The sequence below is a fragment of the Prinia subflava genome, chromosome 9 (genome assembly GCF_021018805.1).
Source record: "Prinia subflava isolate CZ2003 ecotype Zambia chromosome 9, Cam_Psub_1.2, whole genome shotgun sequence".
Classification (NCBI taxonomy): domain Eukaryota; kingdom Metazoa; phylum Chordata; class Aves; order Passeriformes; family Cisticolidae; genus Prinia; species Prinia subflava.
Window position 1 is genome coordinate 24,872,728 of NC_086255.1, and position 16,658 is coordinate 24,889,385.

Genomic DNA, 16,658 nt, shown 5'->3' on the forward strand with positions numbered 1-16,658 from the left:
AAGGATAGGTGAGCACAAAGGGGAAATAAGGGTGGTGTGTAAAGGATTTCATGGGCACAAACAGGTCAGGTACAGAGCCCAGACAGTGCATGGTTCGTTAAAAATAGTAATTTTTTTAAAAGAGGCTTTTCAAGTTTGTGTCAGACAGTTCTTTCCATGAGTGAAGACTATTCAGCAACTTTTTCAGAGAGTTTACTCCCAGGTGAATTTACTGAAAAAATATTGAAAATTCCTTTACTTTTTGAAGACCTCTTCCCCTTTCAGTTAAAACACTTTTAAGAGTTCCTTCTCCATCTGCTACTCTTAGAGCATGCCATTGTGAGCAATTATGATTTTGCTTAGTAAGCCATCATGGTAGCTTACACTATTTACCTGTAATTTTTCACTACAGTCCTGAATCCATTTTGAACTGCTTTGTGAGTACATTTCTCTGTTTCTGCAACTCCTTCAGGCTTTGTCACATTGCATAAGACAAAAAGGAGAGGTGTGACTGGACAGGAAGCTCTGCTGCTAGTGCTTACATATGAGGAATCATTTATAAAAAACATGTGATATAAGAGCAAGAATTATTTGGAAGAAATCATATGTACAAACATAAAAGTCACATTTTACACAAAATAAGGAGTGTTACACACATGTAAAAAGCTCAGACACCTACAAATGTTGCTTACAGTGAAACTGTAAGAAGTTATGGTGATCTGATGGTGACAAAAGCAAATGCAGAAGGCCTTATTCATCTGTCCAGCAGCCTGAATCTGAGCAGTGGCACCCTTTGACATGTACTGCAGTCTGGTCCTTACCTGCTGGACCATGCTTTCTCCTCCCACTGGCATTGTGGAAGTGTCAGCTGGAGTTTATCCATGCACAAGGCACTTTTAGGTATCAGCCACTACCACCATGAGACATTCAGCTCATACTGTGCACCTTTAAATGCTGTGTCTGTCTGTTTGCTGATCACTCCCTCAGGCAAACCACAGGTATCCTGTGCAGAACCTTGTTAGTCCTGGATGAATTGCTCATATCCTGCTTATTGTTGGTCTATATCTAAGTGTTTATCAGCCATGCCTGCAGCTCTTGTTCCTTTGCCTGCACACTTACAAGAATGTGCTTTCTCTTTCACAGGCTTCTGTATATATTTTCACCAGCTTACAATAGACTGAGTTATATTTATTATTTTATCTATTTAAAGCCCAGCAAACAGTTGCAGACCCAAGGTCAGTAAATTTCCCTGATCTCCCAGCAGCTGGACACCTTATTGGTCCTTCTTCTTGCTCTGCTAAGTATTGAATCTGCAGTCTTATTGATCCAGCCTCAAGGGAAAAGCTTACAAGTTATTAGTTTGACAGCTCCTCTGAAGTAATACTATTTTCCTGCTAAGCAAAGACAACTCTCTCAGACAGGGTACCAGCATGTATTGTGTGTAGTCATGCAGGGGGGTAAAGCGTGGGGCTGGGTGAAAATATGTTGCTGGTTTAGCTTAATTCCAGTTCACCCAGTTAGAATCAGATCATGACACTTCAACTGCTTTCCCCACAGGAGGTAAACAGTAGGAGATGGTAGAGAATCAAAGAGAAGAGATTTCTGTGACTGCAGGCAGCTAACCTGTGTGTGTCACTGCACCCTGTGCTGCTGGCATGGGGGCAGAATGGGGTGGAGTGAGGGAGACAGAAATTTGCCTTTCCCTTGCAAACATTAGGGGAATGACAGCTTCCTTCCCTTTCCAATTTCAGAAAGGTCAGTTCTTGTTTCTTCTCCTGGCCTTTCAGTGAATGGAATTGTCAAATCACAAACTCCTGACCCTTTTGAAGAGGTAAAGCTCTATGCAGGTTGGCACATTGATTGGCATTGGCTCTGAATGCTTCAAACCCTGAGTCTCTATCTGAGATTAACATCCATAATAAAATACACAAGAGTTCTTAATCCACAGGGGAGAGGACTGAGATCTAAATTATATGTAATTCCATGGACCATTCAGCCACTGCTGTTACCACAGCTTCTCACAATCAAACACAGCATGGACCTTCCATGAGTGCATGTGGCTATCGTAAATTCCTTCCAATATGCTTTATAAAAGAAATATTTTTGATCTGAAGTGTGCTAAAAACATTTATAGATATTCAATCCAAAGTGCAAGAAAGCAGCAGTTCATTAGTCATGGGACACAGCTCCCTCTTCTATTTTCTCTCTTATCCACACTACTCTTTACAGGGTGGGGACAGAAGCTTTAAGAACTAAGATGATGGTAGGAACAAATAATTCTGCATTATTGCTGTATGTGTTCAGTTCCTTGTATCATGTTTCATTCATGAAATTTAGCATAAATGAAAGACTCTTAATTCCAGACTTTGTTTTCAAAAATTAAGTAAAAATTTGTGCCTGCTTCTGTTTATAACTTTTTTGGAACTCGTGAGATGAAGTTGATTGGAGTAATTTCTGTTTCTGAGTAGTGGCTTCATTCAGATTACCCTGCTGTGAGTTGAGCCTAGCTGCCAGCTCACTCACCTTGGTTCCCCTGCTGGTAGGAAATGAGGCAATTTAGTGCCTGGTTTTGGGTGCCTTAACTGAGAACTGTGTCAGACCCCAGGGGATGCCCAGAACTGGGTCACTGGCAGAGCTGCACATGGTTCCTACACTGCCACTCGTGAGGTGTGAAGCTTTTACTACCCCAGTGTTGTTCTCATTTGACTTTGAACAGTGTCTGGTTCACTTTATGGAGTGATTAAAGGTAACTTTTTCCCCTGAGGAGCAGTACACGAAATCAATGTGCAAGAATGCTGCAAGCAGCTAGAACACACTGTAATTAACAAAGCTGGCCTGACGTTCCCAAATCTAGCCAAGTGTGTGAGAAGAAAAATTAGTTATCAATAGTATCCCTAGATTTACTTTTCTTTGCACTAGATAAAGAAGTACAGTTTCTTAATTAGATACGGAAAGTGCTTTGTAGAAATCTATCTGGAACTGCTGTTATAATTTGAATATGGGAAATCACTCCAGATAGATCATGATTTAAATGTTTACCCCTTTTAGCAATAAAAATTCTAATAATTAATCTATTAAAAATATAGAAAGAATTTCATATGAGCTCAGTGATGTCATCTGGAAGCTTCTCACAAATAAAAATAGATTTCAGATTGCTAAAGTGCCTAAAAAATAAATGCATTCTTAAACTTTACACAAAGGGAATGTATTCAAAGAAAACACATTTTCCTTCACCTGAGAGCAAAGCATGAAAAGCAAAGAACACAGTATATTTTTTGCCTAGTTATCTGTTGAAACATTCAGCTGTAAAATTTGAATTTTCCAGGGCTCCATATCAACTGTGGCTTTTGTTTTTCTCCTCCTTTTGAGTGAGCTCTGCTGACACTGTGATTTACTAGGACAGTTGTCATTTAGGTTTATGGAAAATGTGTTTTGACAGCTTCTTCAACACCCATGAGATCACAATGTTCTAGGTGAGCTGTAAGAAATATGTGCTTCTAATGACCATTGTGAGCATGTGTTTATACAGTCAGGTTTTTGTACTTTTTGGATCTGTTCATTAATTATGGAAAGGAGAAAGGTTCATCAGTAATTTTTGACTGTGGGCTGTATTTTTTGTTAAAAACTGAGGGTTTCCTTATTAGGTAAAAGCAAACTGAGAATGCATTCCACTGCTTTTCTTCTAATTCATGGCCAATAAGTCCATCAGTAAAGCCTCCTGGGGAGCTTCCTTGCCTTGTCCTCACACACTGCTGTGGTGATTGCAGAGCCAGCTGCACCCTGAGACTGCCTTTATCAGCTGGTATCTACTCAGGGTATTCATGAGAGGCTATAAACTGTGGGCCAAATCTGTGCCACTAGTCCAGGTTCTCCCTGAAATTAAGAGTTTCACTGGTGAGGATGCAGCAACCCTCAGCAGTGTCATAAAGCACATGGAAGCACAACTGGTGGGGAAAGGGCCCCAGGATCTAAAAGCCAAACCTTGCTGCTGGAAGTGCAACTGGAGGTTTAAAGAATCTTCTTGGATGCAATGAAGAATCAAAACCTAACTCCCATGTAGTGAGATAAAAAGCAAGATACAGCAGTGCAAATCAGTATCAATATGTAAAGGCCAGTGGAAAACATTAGCAACTCTAGCAAATTTGTAGCTTGTCAGAGGCTCTAGTGTAATATTCTGTTTACTACCATGTAACTCAATTATCTTCTAGACATTTCAGTGTCTGTTCATTGACAAATGCTTTTACAGTGAGACCACTAAATTAATGAAGTTTTATTCGTAATGCATTCCCCGTGTGCTGAATAACAAATCAATATTAGCATAAATAAAGCCATTTAAACTAGCAATGTAGCAGGAAGGATCTCAAAGAGGGCTCTGAACATTCATAACGCTCAAAACATGATCAGCCAGGCCATCACTTCTCTGTTGGTAACCAGCAGAACAAAAAAGCCTTTCTTACCCACATGTGTATTTTGTGTTACACTATTCAAGACATTTGTTCACAGCAATTTGACATTTGAATAAACCTTACTAAGCATGGGTGTCTGTGGAGAGCTCTGAGTTTCAGTTGACACACAAGCAGATTTTGAATATCTAAGAGTCATCACTCATGTCAACATTTTACTTCGTTTTTTCATTGAAATCATTGTGAAGCTTGTTTGTTTTAGGTATAACTGCAGATTAATTGCCTTTATGGAAAGTAATTTAAGTATTCATTCAGAGATGCATCATACAGAAAATTATTTGAATCCATCTGCTAGTCTAAAGCCAAGGCAGTTGTCTTCCTTTTTATAAACACTAACATGATGATTGTTTTTCGATGTTCTAAAATGTGCTTTTATTCAGTACATCTCATTTTTTTAAAAGATTTTTCTTAAATAGGACTAGGATATATTTCCTGTTTGCCAGAAGCTATAGTTTATATTTTGGTTATGTTATATCCAAGTAAAACATGTGAAACCTCTAATAAAGGCAGCGAGATCAGTTTCTAAGTCCAAATTTGAAGTGTTGGGATTTATCTTAATTCAACAAAATCATGAAAAACTGGAATATGTACTGAAAATATTCTTAAACAGTCTTTCTTTTATAATGAAAACATTCTGTTGCTTTTATACAAGACATATTGAAAAGCTTTATAACAATGTGAAGAAGGAAAGAATGCCTCAGAATCACCTTTTTCTAAATTTTTCTAGAGGTGATCATGAGAAAGTAGCACTCTTGTTTTTCTCTGAGTTTTAACCACTAAGAATTCCAGTTTTTTAAAAATTCGACTCATGAACTCATGATTGAATGCACTGTTTTTCCCTCCAGATTTTAGTTGTTTTTTCCTTTTGTGTATGTTTGGGTGGCTGGGTTTTTGTTTTATTTTGGTGGGTTTTTTTAATGTTTTGTGGAGATGATCTGATAAAGGCAAGGATACCCATAAAATATAGTGTTATAGACACATCTGCTTTGCTTTTGTTTGCCTTTTTATAGTTTGTGCCATGCAGCCACCATGGTTTCAGAATATTCTTGTCCGTTTTGCTGCTTTTCACTTGGCTTGATTAAATTTGCCATTCTTATTACCTAAGCAATTAATTCCTTTTCTGCATTCAGTAAATACAGTTACTCTCTTTTCCAGCCATTTACAGTTTATGGCAGTAGTGGCACAGGGAATTGCACTAGGGCTTAATGTTGCTGTCTTACTAATTTTGATAGAAAATCAGAGCATGTTACAATTCTAAATAATTTACTGCCGTTACTATTAGAAAGCTTTTTGGCAGCTGATTGTCTCAGTCCAGTCTGTGTGGACATGGGCCTGATTTTTTAATTCCTCTGTATTTTCTGTACTTAATTACATGATGGAAAAATGGGTATAATGGGTAAAAAACTGCCTCAGAATAAATGGCTGTGCAATATACAAGGCAAAATTTAATCATGCCCTGTTTTGCCAGAGTTTATGCTGATTTATTATATAATTTATTCAGTATAATATCAATCACATTGTAGGTATTATGAAATCCATGGGCACTGAATTAAATCCTGTTTTCCTCTACAAGTGGTACATTCATGATAGAGCATGCAAATGGTGGAGTGATGTCCTGATTTTTGCTGGGATGGAGTTCATTCTTTCTTAGCCCACAGCAGGTTTTTTAAATGAATGTTCATTATTTACTGTCTTCTCTATACATCCGTAAATGTCGCCATATTTTTAGAACAGGTTACACAAAAGGGCCAGTCTGCGTTGCAAACTTAAATATTTGTGTGCCTAAGCAGCCAGGTATTCACAAATCAGAAGCATCATAACTAATTTATGGATCAATGTTGAAAGACTGTGAGTGAAAATATATATACTTGGGTTTATATATCATATTCTTCTTATGTCAAAATTATTTGAAGACAAAAAGAAGCAACTTACTTATTAGGAAACATCAATACATTAAATGTGTAGTGCAGAAGCAGAACCTAGGGTTACAATAAGTAAATATATATGTATATATGTATATTACCATTTAATTTTTTAAATAGTGATTATGGATTTACATGTCCTGTAAAGTATTCCACACTTCAGTCTTTTAAAACAGCTACATATTTTACTGTCTCTGAATTAATGCTTATTTCAGAGAGAGTAAAATATGTAGCTGTTTAAAAGCCTGCACAGTTGAAGTTTTGTGCTCGACTTCAGATTAAACACCTATAGATTTGCAGGCACAAGAATTTCTTCTGACACTGTTTTTAAAAGAAAATCCTGGTGGTTAAATGTGCATTCTTCCTTCTCTCGAGAGAAGGAAGAAGCTGCATGTAAATAAAAATCTAAGGAGACTTGTTTTTTTCCAAAACAATCCTTGAGACTGACAGTAGCTTTAACACTTGCAGTTTTTCACCCTTGTCTTCCACTTGCAGGAAGTGGGAAATGGTAACATTTCCACTCACTGAGTGAGCAGTGAGTTCCAAACGCAGCTTGCACAGCAAGTCAGGGAACTGGCACTCAGTTCTGATTCTGATGCCTTCAGCGAGTGAAGTGTTCAGGGACTGCTGATTTTGAATTGGAAATAATTTCTGCTTTTATATATTTCTTTGAATTCTGTTTTAAAGGAGCCTTTGATTCCGGAAAGAATTAGCCCCAGCTTCACAAACTTTCCCCAATTTCTGTGTGTTCAGAGCACCCCTCCAGCAAGTGCCCATCAGCCAGTGATGGGCTCTGTGAGATCTCTGCAGGAAGGTCATCCCAGCCCAGGCTAATTAGCAGCAGAGCTATTCCATGCACTGTTCCTGCCTTTGGTCCATGTGCTCCCCCTGGAGTGTCACCTGGCACTGTTGCCTTGGAATGAGTTGTGCAAAGCCAGGGAGGTTCCACTAAGAGACTGCTTTTATTCTTCTACTTTGCCTTTTTGCAGACATCCAAAGTAAACAAGCATCTCACTGTGGGCTTTGTTTTCTTTTGTGCAATTGGTTTGATAAAAGCTCAGTCTTCCATGTTCATGCCTGTGTTTCCCTCAGAAGTATTTAGGAGAAGCAAGAGCCTAATGATGGCTGGAGTTATGAAAACATAAATAGATCCCAGGAGGGTTTTTCCTCTCTCCTCTTCTCCTTGCACATATCAGCTTTCTCATCTTTTTCCTTGATTTAGATCTAATTTGCATACTAGAAGGTTTTTCTCTCTCATTTTCAAATTCACTAAAATTTAAGAATTTAGATGAGTGGTAACAAGGTGAGTAAAGTAAACAAGTGAAATGCTTACCAAAGGTGCCCACAAACTAGAATTCGCCATTTCTTGCTTGCAAGACTAAGACTTAATGAGTGCAAACATTTTGTCTGTCTGGAGAAAGGGTGATGAATACTGCCCACTAACCTTTTAAAAAACCTGTCACACTTTTCAATTTGCACACAAAGCACAGTATCAGTGACTATTGTACCGGGACAGAGGGGTTTCAGTTTGCTGAGCCAGGATCAGAGCATACATCTGTTTCTTTGCTCTGTGTTTATTACTCCAGTGTACAATTTCTAGCCCTGTCAGGCTTTAGTGAGATATTTCTGTGTGCTTTACTGATTAAGCAAATTTTCATATTTCAGTAGGTACAACAAGGTCTTAATATCTGCTGCATGTGTCACATCACACACCCATCACAGAAGTTTATTGATGGCCTGTATAGCTTGATATCTTTTTCATACATAATAGAAATAAAAATTCAATCTCATCTGTATTGTAAGGAGGTGAATGCATCTGACAGGAAAAATATTTGTAACAAAATTCCCTACTTCTATTAGTGTACTGATATTTTCTCAAGTTTGAAGATATCCTCATGCATTTGTTTATTTTCCATGCTACTTGCAGGAAATGTCAGGTATCTATAACAGAGTCTAGGACGTTTCTATAGGCCTGGAAGTATTTACTGATTTAAAAATCCAACCAAATAAAAGTAAAACCAAAATTCCAAGCTTCCTGTTGTTGATCTTCCATTGAGTTCACTAGAACCATGTAGGCTTTTGACTTTGAAATACAACAGTGTACCAACAGTGAAAACAGTACAAAATTAAATATTCTTGACCCATAATTTCTGACAATTTACAGATCATAAATACTAAACTACACACAAGAATTTAGTTTGAGAAGCCACTGAAAATGGAATGGTTAACTGTTCCATCTTTTAGCATAAGCTTTTTTCAGAAGCTATTTAGACAAGAAGAGAAAACTCACAAAAAATTAGAGGGTAGTAGCAGAGATTTAATGCAGGGATTTTAGGTCAGAATAGCCTCTATTGAAAGAAAAAAATAATATATATATGAGATAAAAGGTTACAGATATTTTGTGCTATATTTTTCTTCTGATACATGACAATAATGTACAAAGAGAAGAGAGAGGTTAAATTGTTTTCATCCCATTCTATAGGCTGTTCTGAAAAGAAGGAAGAAAAGAAACCAACACTAGGCTTTGAGGAGACATTAACAGAAAAATTTACAGCTGTATTATACAGTGGTATATTCAGACAAGTAATGCCAACACCTATCTTTTATGTGCTGCACTGCTTGCTGGTGAATAAGGTGTAAATGTTTTGACAGTGGGTATAAAGTGTTTTTACAGTATTTGATAGTTGGATGTAGAATGAACTCTGAAGGAGACAATTAAGAGGTATATTTTCTGCAGAGTGCATAGGGAATTAACTGAGCTGCTCTGGCAACAATGGATGTAACACACCTGATTTTCTATAAATCTGAAGAAAAATAGCTGCTATTACTGCATTATTCATTTAGATGGGATTTTTTAAGATTCCCTCGGGAGTAAGGCACCCATTCCTTTCAGAATTCCAGTAGGTTTTTAATTGCTTTAGAGAATCTTATTCTTAGGGAATTAAGAAGTCTTCTGAGGACTGAGTTTTCTTTATTCTAAGAACTGTTGTACCCTGACAAAACAGAGAGCTGAATCCACATTAGGAAAAAAATCTTAAACCAAAACCAACCAATCGAACAAAAACCCTACAAAAAACCCCTTCAAAACCCCACCCAAACAAAGCGAGGCCTATATAGTTTATAGTTTTACCTGTGATAATTTTCCTTGAATTTTTCTTGTGTAGAGAGACTCAAGATAGTCCTATGCACCAAGTAAGTCTTCAAGGAGAGCTCATTTAGGGCATGGTGGATTATCAGTGTGCCTCATCCTTGCCAGAAGGGATCTCTTGCCATCAGAAGCACATTATTCCTCTGGGCCTTGCTTTCCTACGTGTGTCTGTGCATGGCCCAGGGCAGAGTTCTACCCTGAGCAAGACACACTGGGGAGGTGGTGAGGCTCACTGAGGTGTTGCTTCCCAGCTCTGCGTATGCCTGAAATGTGCCAGGATGGTTACAAGAGAGAGGAATGGTGAGGAATGGCTAATGGGCTGCTGCTCACCTTTCCCAGCACGGATTTATCTCCATCTGGGCTATGTTACTGCTCAAGTCCTGAAATTGTGCAGGAGGAGAGGTGAGCGTGGAGCATAGAAAACGTTCTCCAGAGGCTTCCTGAGCAGTCTCACTTTGCTTTGCCAGTGTAGCTCAGAGAAGGCTGGGCCCATACTGGCCCCTGAGTACTGACATAACTCATCTGTGAGTGTATTTCAAATGTGTGCTTTACCTGTTGATTTCTAAATACAACCCAGCTTTGCCTCCCAGTGCAGTTCTATGGAGGCAGGAAGGTTTTATTTACACATAGTTTAGGTTTTGCTTTATGTGACCTATTGCATATATTTTCTTTATTATCAGTATCCAAAAATATTACTAGTTACTAGGACTTAGATTACCAACCTGCAGCACAGCATGAAATACCTGCATTCTTACTACCTGTAAATAGCAAAAGCATTGCATAGGAATTCAGGACCCCTTGGCCCTTGGGCTCTTGCCATGACACTTCTGACCAGAGTTCGGAAAACAAACAAAACAACAAAAAAACACAACTCCCCCCAAACCCCACCAAACTTACCAGTCATTGTGCTGGTTTTTTGTTTGGGTTTTATTGAATTTTTGTTGTTTTGTTATTTGTTGTGGTTTTTCTCTAAGCCTGGCCATTTATTTCAATGTCTAAATGGAAACAGAACTCTTTTGAAGATCTAGTCCCACGTGAGTTTGTTCTGCCTTAACAGCAGATGGTGAATAGCTTTAACAGCTTTGTTTCTATTACCAGATGTCTTTGATTTACTCCCTTGCTTTGCTTTTTAGCCTTTATTGCTTCTATTCTGAAATAGCAGAGGCAGAGCTATTGTTACCTCTCAGCTGTAACTTTTCTCACACAATATATTGATCTCTTCTTTGTTTTGTGGCATTATTCAAAAAGGTATTGTGACTAAAAGGAAGGAGCGGGTGAAACCTCTTTAATAGCAGTGCACTACAAGATCCTGCAAATATTTGCATGTGTATTTAATTGTGCCTGCTATTCCTGCTGGAAACACCAGAGAAATGACAATGTATGACTTTCATTTATATATATTTATAATTAAGGGTTAAATTATCTTTTTATATAGACATGACTATTATTTGTGGTACTTTAGACCCTTGGTTATTTTTTGCCTATTTCAGTGGCAGCACAGTCCATAAACCACCATACTGATAACAGCGTTCTTTAAATTCTGTGTGACACTGGCAGTCTCAAGGATGACATAAAGTATTCAGTCTTGACATCACCCTGCTGTAGATTAATTATGTCCTTCCCAATGAACAACCAGAACTATATTCAGTCAGTTTGTGTCCACATATAGGCTTGCACCTGTGGGAGAAAACTGGAAAAGCTGACCTGAGAAAATTTGCTTTGAGTGATGCTTTTCCTTGAGAGTATAAACCATAGCTGCTCTGGTTGTTCCACTGCAGGGAAGCCATTACTTCATCTTCCCTGCTTTTATGCTTTTGGTCTTTCTGAGAGGAGCTGGGTTTCTCACCTTCTCCCAGGCCAGAGATGGTTGCTAGTGTTATGAATTTGAGTGTTTGTTTCAAGCCTTTACTATCCCACCTTACTGTGGGATCTCAAAAAAGTTAGATCTATTGTAAATTTTAGTTCCCCAGCTTCAGTTTTCATCTTAGCTTGTACTGGCTCCTCATAAGCATCTTCATCTTCTGTGGGCTCTGTCCCCCTCCATGAGGTTAATAGATATAAACTGATAATCCCTGAACTATGTTTATTATTACACTAAAACAGTGTGGCTTTTCATTACTTGGACTCCATGGAGCTCTCACTAGGACATGTGTAGGATTCTACGATGACAAGCCGTTCCATTAAATATTACATGTATTGTTTGGAGAAAGTTATTCCCACAGAGAGTAACTTTGGAACATGTACATACATTATTTACTGACGTATGTGCCATGTTCACATTCAGAATGTCCTAGTTCAACATCTGCTCCTGATGAGAGTGAGCATCTGGTGTTTCACAGATAATTGAGACATGAGCTGACTGTCCTCTAGGCCAACCAGACAGACTGGAGCCAGGCTCTCAGGGTGCACGGTAAGACCTGGGTCAGTGCCAGGTGCAATTCTGATCACACCTTTGTTGTGGGTTGGGATCAGAACAGGTTTTATCTGTTATAACCTCTATGCAAGCAGAACTACCAGCACCTTCAGTGTTGTGCCCCAGAATCAGAAGGAACAAGACATGAAGATTGTTCCAACACATAAAAAAAATAAAATGGGAAAGTTCTTGAAACTCTACTCCTGTTAAACCTTTTCCTCCAATTTACCTATATGCATCTGTGGATGTGTATGTGTTTGGGTGTACAAAAGCAGAGAAATGTTTTTTCTCCTGGAACTTAGTTTACTTTCCTTCTGTATGACTTATAAAGCAGTTATAAGGCCACAGAGTATAAGGCCACAGAGTCTGCAGAACTGCAATACAATTGCAAATATCAGCAAATTCAAACTGCAGTGCCAAGCCATGCTAGTCTGCTTAAATGGTGACTTGTCCAGAATTCGCTGGTTTGATTGGCCAGTTGCATTTATGCGCTTCCATTGAAAAAGAAGTAAGGGTGGGAAAAGGCAAGTCTTAATCATCAAATTAAAAAGTGTATCCCACCAGACTCCATCAAAGCTCTTACAGCTGTCCTTCAGAAGCAAACAGCATAAACATTATGTCCATCTCCTCCTGGTCTCCTCGAAACATTCCAGTCTTCAAAAATTATCCCACTGTGATTTCATTTCTGTTCAGTATTTGCTGCATTTGATTGCCTCTGACAGACCTGCTACCTGCATAACCACGGGGTTTTTTCTTGGCAGGCATCATCAGCCGCCAGGAAGCAGAGGAGCTGCTGATGAATAAATCCGAAGGCGCGTTCCTGGTGCGGGTCAGTGAGAAGATCTGGGGCTACGCGTTGTCCTATCGCCAGCAAAACGGCTTCAAGCACTTCCTGGTTGATGCCTCGGGGGATTTCTACAGCTTCCTGGGGGTAGATCCAAACCGACACCCAACGCTCACAGATCTGATTGATTTTCACAAGGTAACACTTGCTAGGGGGAGATCAATAGCTGAGTGGAATGGATTAATAATTTAATGAGGAGCCATGTAGTTTGAAACCGCACTGGAAAACAGGAATGATCATGGTGTGAAAGAATATTGCACGCTAAGCCCAGCTGTAACACTCATACTTGTGTTGTAGTGAATCAGAAGGCTTTTCCCCTTCTTTCAAATGCTCCAGTATGTGCTTGGGTCCCCTTATGCAGTGTGTACTCTCCTTGCTACAAATGGCCTAATAAGGGCTGACAGATGTAACGCTTTCTGCGCCTTTTTGCTGTGGAAATTGGATTGGAACTACCATAGAAAGGTCTTTCAATGAGATTTCAGCATTTTTCTACCTTTGATGTGAGGGCTGTTATGTTCAAAAGCAAGAGAATGTGGCCCTGCACTAAAGAAGGGAAAATGGAGGGGTTCTCTTTTAGGGATGTATGAAGGGTCATTCCTTATTACCCAAAACAATCTTGCAAGAGGACTTTACTATTCGACTTCAGATGGATTTGAATTACTTCACCTCTAGTTCTGTTTCTTGTCAGACTGTAACTAAACAGTAACACTGTTTCTGAAAGCATAAATTGTTTTTGTCTTGCATCTCTCCCTACCTTTATCAGTTTTATTTCTGCTTTTTTCTTAGCCACCCTTAGAATTCCTCTTCATCCTCTCTTTTCTAGTTCCCTTTCCTATTCTATCCTTTTCTCACTCTTGTCTCAGAGTAATTCTATAAATTTTTTGCTCTTCCTTTTCTTCACAGCCTTTAATTTTTTAAGTATTCAGTTTCAGGTTATTTTTCTTCTAAATTCTCTATCTTTTAAATCTTGCTTTTTCTTACTGTTTTCCAGCATCTGTTTAGTGTTGCCTTAGTGTCCTCTCAGAGATCATTATGACATTAAATGTCCACAAATTGTATTTCCACATGGGGAGATGGCAGGTGTCACATTTGACTAAAATATATGTTCTCCCCTAATTTAAATAAATCCTTTCTCAATGACCAGCCAGGAAGCTCAAATCCCTGACACCCTTCTTGTACAGAATGTCTTTTTGGCCAGTTTGGGTTAACCAACAGAGCTGTGTCCCCTCCTAGTTCCCCCTTATTCCCAGGCTACTCTGCCAGCAGGGCCTGAGTGGGAAAAGGAGAAAGCCTTCGTGCTGTGCAAGCACTGATCAGCAATAGCCAAAACAGTAGTGAGCTATCAGCACTGTTTTAGCCACAAATTCAAAACACAACATCACAGTGGAGCAAAGGCAGCTGTGAAGCTCCATCCCAGCAGCCCCAGTGTGCCTGGAGAGTCTAACCAGAGCCTTGTCAGGGAAAGAAAAGCAGACCTGGAACACCTCAAATACAGATTATCAGATGTTGGACGTAGAACCTCTGACTAATGTAGTTTCCCCTCTGCTCCTGGTGATGGTGACAACCAATTCCAGCCATCTCTGTTCCAGCAATGTTCCTGTGTTTTCATCACAGTTCATGTTGGGCAATCACTGTATTAGGAGCACATCTATTTATAGACAGCAGTGGAGCCCCTGTCAGAAAATAAGGAAAAAAGCTTGCTTGGGTGTCCCTTGATAAGAGTTAATAACTGCCCTTGTAGTAGGCCTGTCAGGGAAACTGGTTCAGCTTTAAAGCCAGCACACCATTCTATTTTCCCCATCTAGCTTATGGCTGTATTAAAACTGGTACCTTTGGCAATCATTTCAAGAGGCATTTTACCCTGTCTGCCACATGGTTTCCTTAGAGGCTGTTCTGCCTGCCCTCTCTCATGAAGTACACTGTCAATTGTCCCAAAGCCTGCTGGTAACCCCAAGCAATCTGTATGTGACTGGTTGCGCTGTGGGCACACCTTCCCTTGCAGCTATTGCTGTGTTTTTTGGACAAGGTGCTGATTTCCTCATGACTATTTTTGGCAAGAGTATACTTCCCCAACCCAAAGGTTGCATAGATTTTTTTTTTTTGAGGGCCTGAGGAGGCCTGGCATAACTAATTTTTTACTTGCTTATACCTATTGACTTCATTTTGTTTCATTTTGATTAAAAAACTGAGAGGTCACTCAAGCAACTCAGCTTGCAGACACAAGAGGGTGGTAACTAATGAAGAACAAACCTTACAGAATATGGTGTGAATGTGCATCTTCTTTTTTCGTTATCTGCATTTACTGTGTGGAAAGCATAAACGACATATCTGAGATCATTGCTAAATATTTGCATTTACTTCCTTACAACCCTCTTGCCTAATTGACAAGGTGGTGATTGGCCAAAGGTTGAACTCAATGATCTTAGACATCTCTTCCAACCTAAATGATTCTGTGATTCTTTGATTCTGAAAATCTTTTCTTTTGGGTAGGAACTTTCTGAAATGATTCTCAGTCTGGTGTAGTGATTGGGAAGTAACAACAACTAGGAGCCTGCATGTTCTGAGGAAATCAAGCACCCAATTTGCATTGAATTTCAATAGAAACTGGATAGGTTTTGAAAATATTAGGTCCATATATAGATCCGTATCTTGGATCTAAACTTTCAGATGAAAGATTGCTATTTTAGTCAACATAATTGTGGATTCCAGCTCATTTTGGTGCATCTATCAGCCTTAAACTTCTACAAAAACAAAAAAGAACTATCATTACTGTAGGAATAAGTCCAAAGACCAAGTTCTCCACTTTTCCAATCGATCTTTTGGTAGTCAGTCACTGGAAGGACATGCTTGGCACACCAATATTTAATTAATGAGAATAAGTGCTGTGGGTACAGACTGCCTTTACCTAGCATGAGCAATGTCTGTCACCTTCCTGTCACCAGTCAGAAAGCTGTTACTGGTGTGTTTGAGCACTCAACAATGAGCTCTTGCTCAGTTTGCCTGGGGTAGCAGCATGGTAAGACTGGCATCTCTTCAATTCACCCATTGGAACACCCTTTATAAGCATCTGTAGCTGCCTTCCTAAGTAGTGCAGCAACTCACAAGTAGTACAAATCAGAGACTGTTGTGTGCACTGATTTCACTCTTTGATAGTAGCACAGGTTGCTACCAGCATAAATAAGAGATAAACAACACGTGAAAAAAATGATTAATCAGTAAGATCCTTTTGCTAGTCCATAATTATTTTATCAAGAGTTTATTCATATTTGCTTGCCGGGTACAGTGGAGTGGTGGCCTTTATTGCTATTCTTAGAAGGTAGGTGTGGCTTAGATTTTTAATATTTTAATTGGTTTTATCATTCCAGGAAGAAATCATCACATCCTCAGGTGGGGAGCTACTCCTGGAGCCATGTGGACAGCAGAAGAATCCACCAGACTACAGCCCTTTATTTGAATAACCGATCCAGGACCAACAGGAATGCATTCTGGATAGCTGTAGTAATAGATAGTTACAAAAATAAACAATGGAAGTAGTTAACTCACTTTTAAAGCCACTGGTCTTGTGGCCAAAACGTATCCTCATTAGGAGGCCTAAAATATTTCTGGTTTGCATCTGAATTATCATCATCCTTATTGATATTGCTAGCACTTGAAAGGTGAATTGAAAATTCAGCAAATGGCAAAAGGAGACTACTTCCAAAATTTTTTCAAGGGGTTGTAGCCAATTGCACTGAGTGCTGAGTTTCTGTCTTAATTTTTTCATGTTTTATACTGCAAGAAGCATGGGCAGGGGCTATTCATAGAGTACTGTATGAAGAATCAGTGTTGGTGAACAGATTCTGTGTTCCAAAGCAAGGTTTGACAGTTTCTGTTGACAACTTCATTGCCC

At 39.1% G+C, this 16,658-nt stretch overlaps 1 protein-coding gene across 1 annotated transcript in view; it reads left to right on the forward strand.

Annotated features, from left to right (window-relative positions):
* Positions 1-16,366, forward strand: part of SH2D4B (SH2 domain containing 4B) — a 55,576-nt gene extending 39,210 nt beyond the window's left edge. Inside the window, exons 7-8 of the mRNA XM_063405992.1 lie at positions 12,687-12,907; positions 16,135-16,366. Of these exons, the coding sequence (XP_063262062.1) occupies positions 12,687-12,907; positions 16,135-16,227 (314 nt within the window). The 3' untranslated portion in view covers positions 16,228-16,366. The remainder of the gene's footprint in view (positions 1-12,686; positions 12,908-16,134) is intronic.
* Positions 16,367-16,658: the final 292 nt, after the last annotated feature.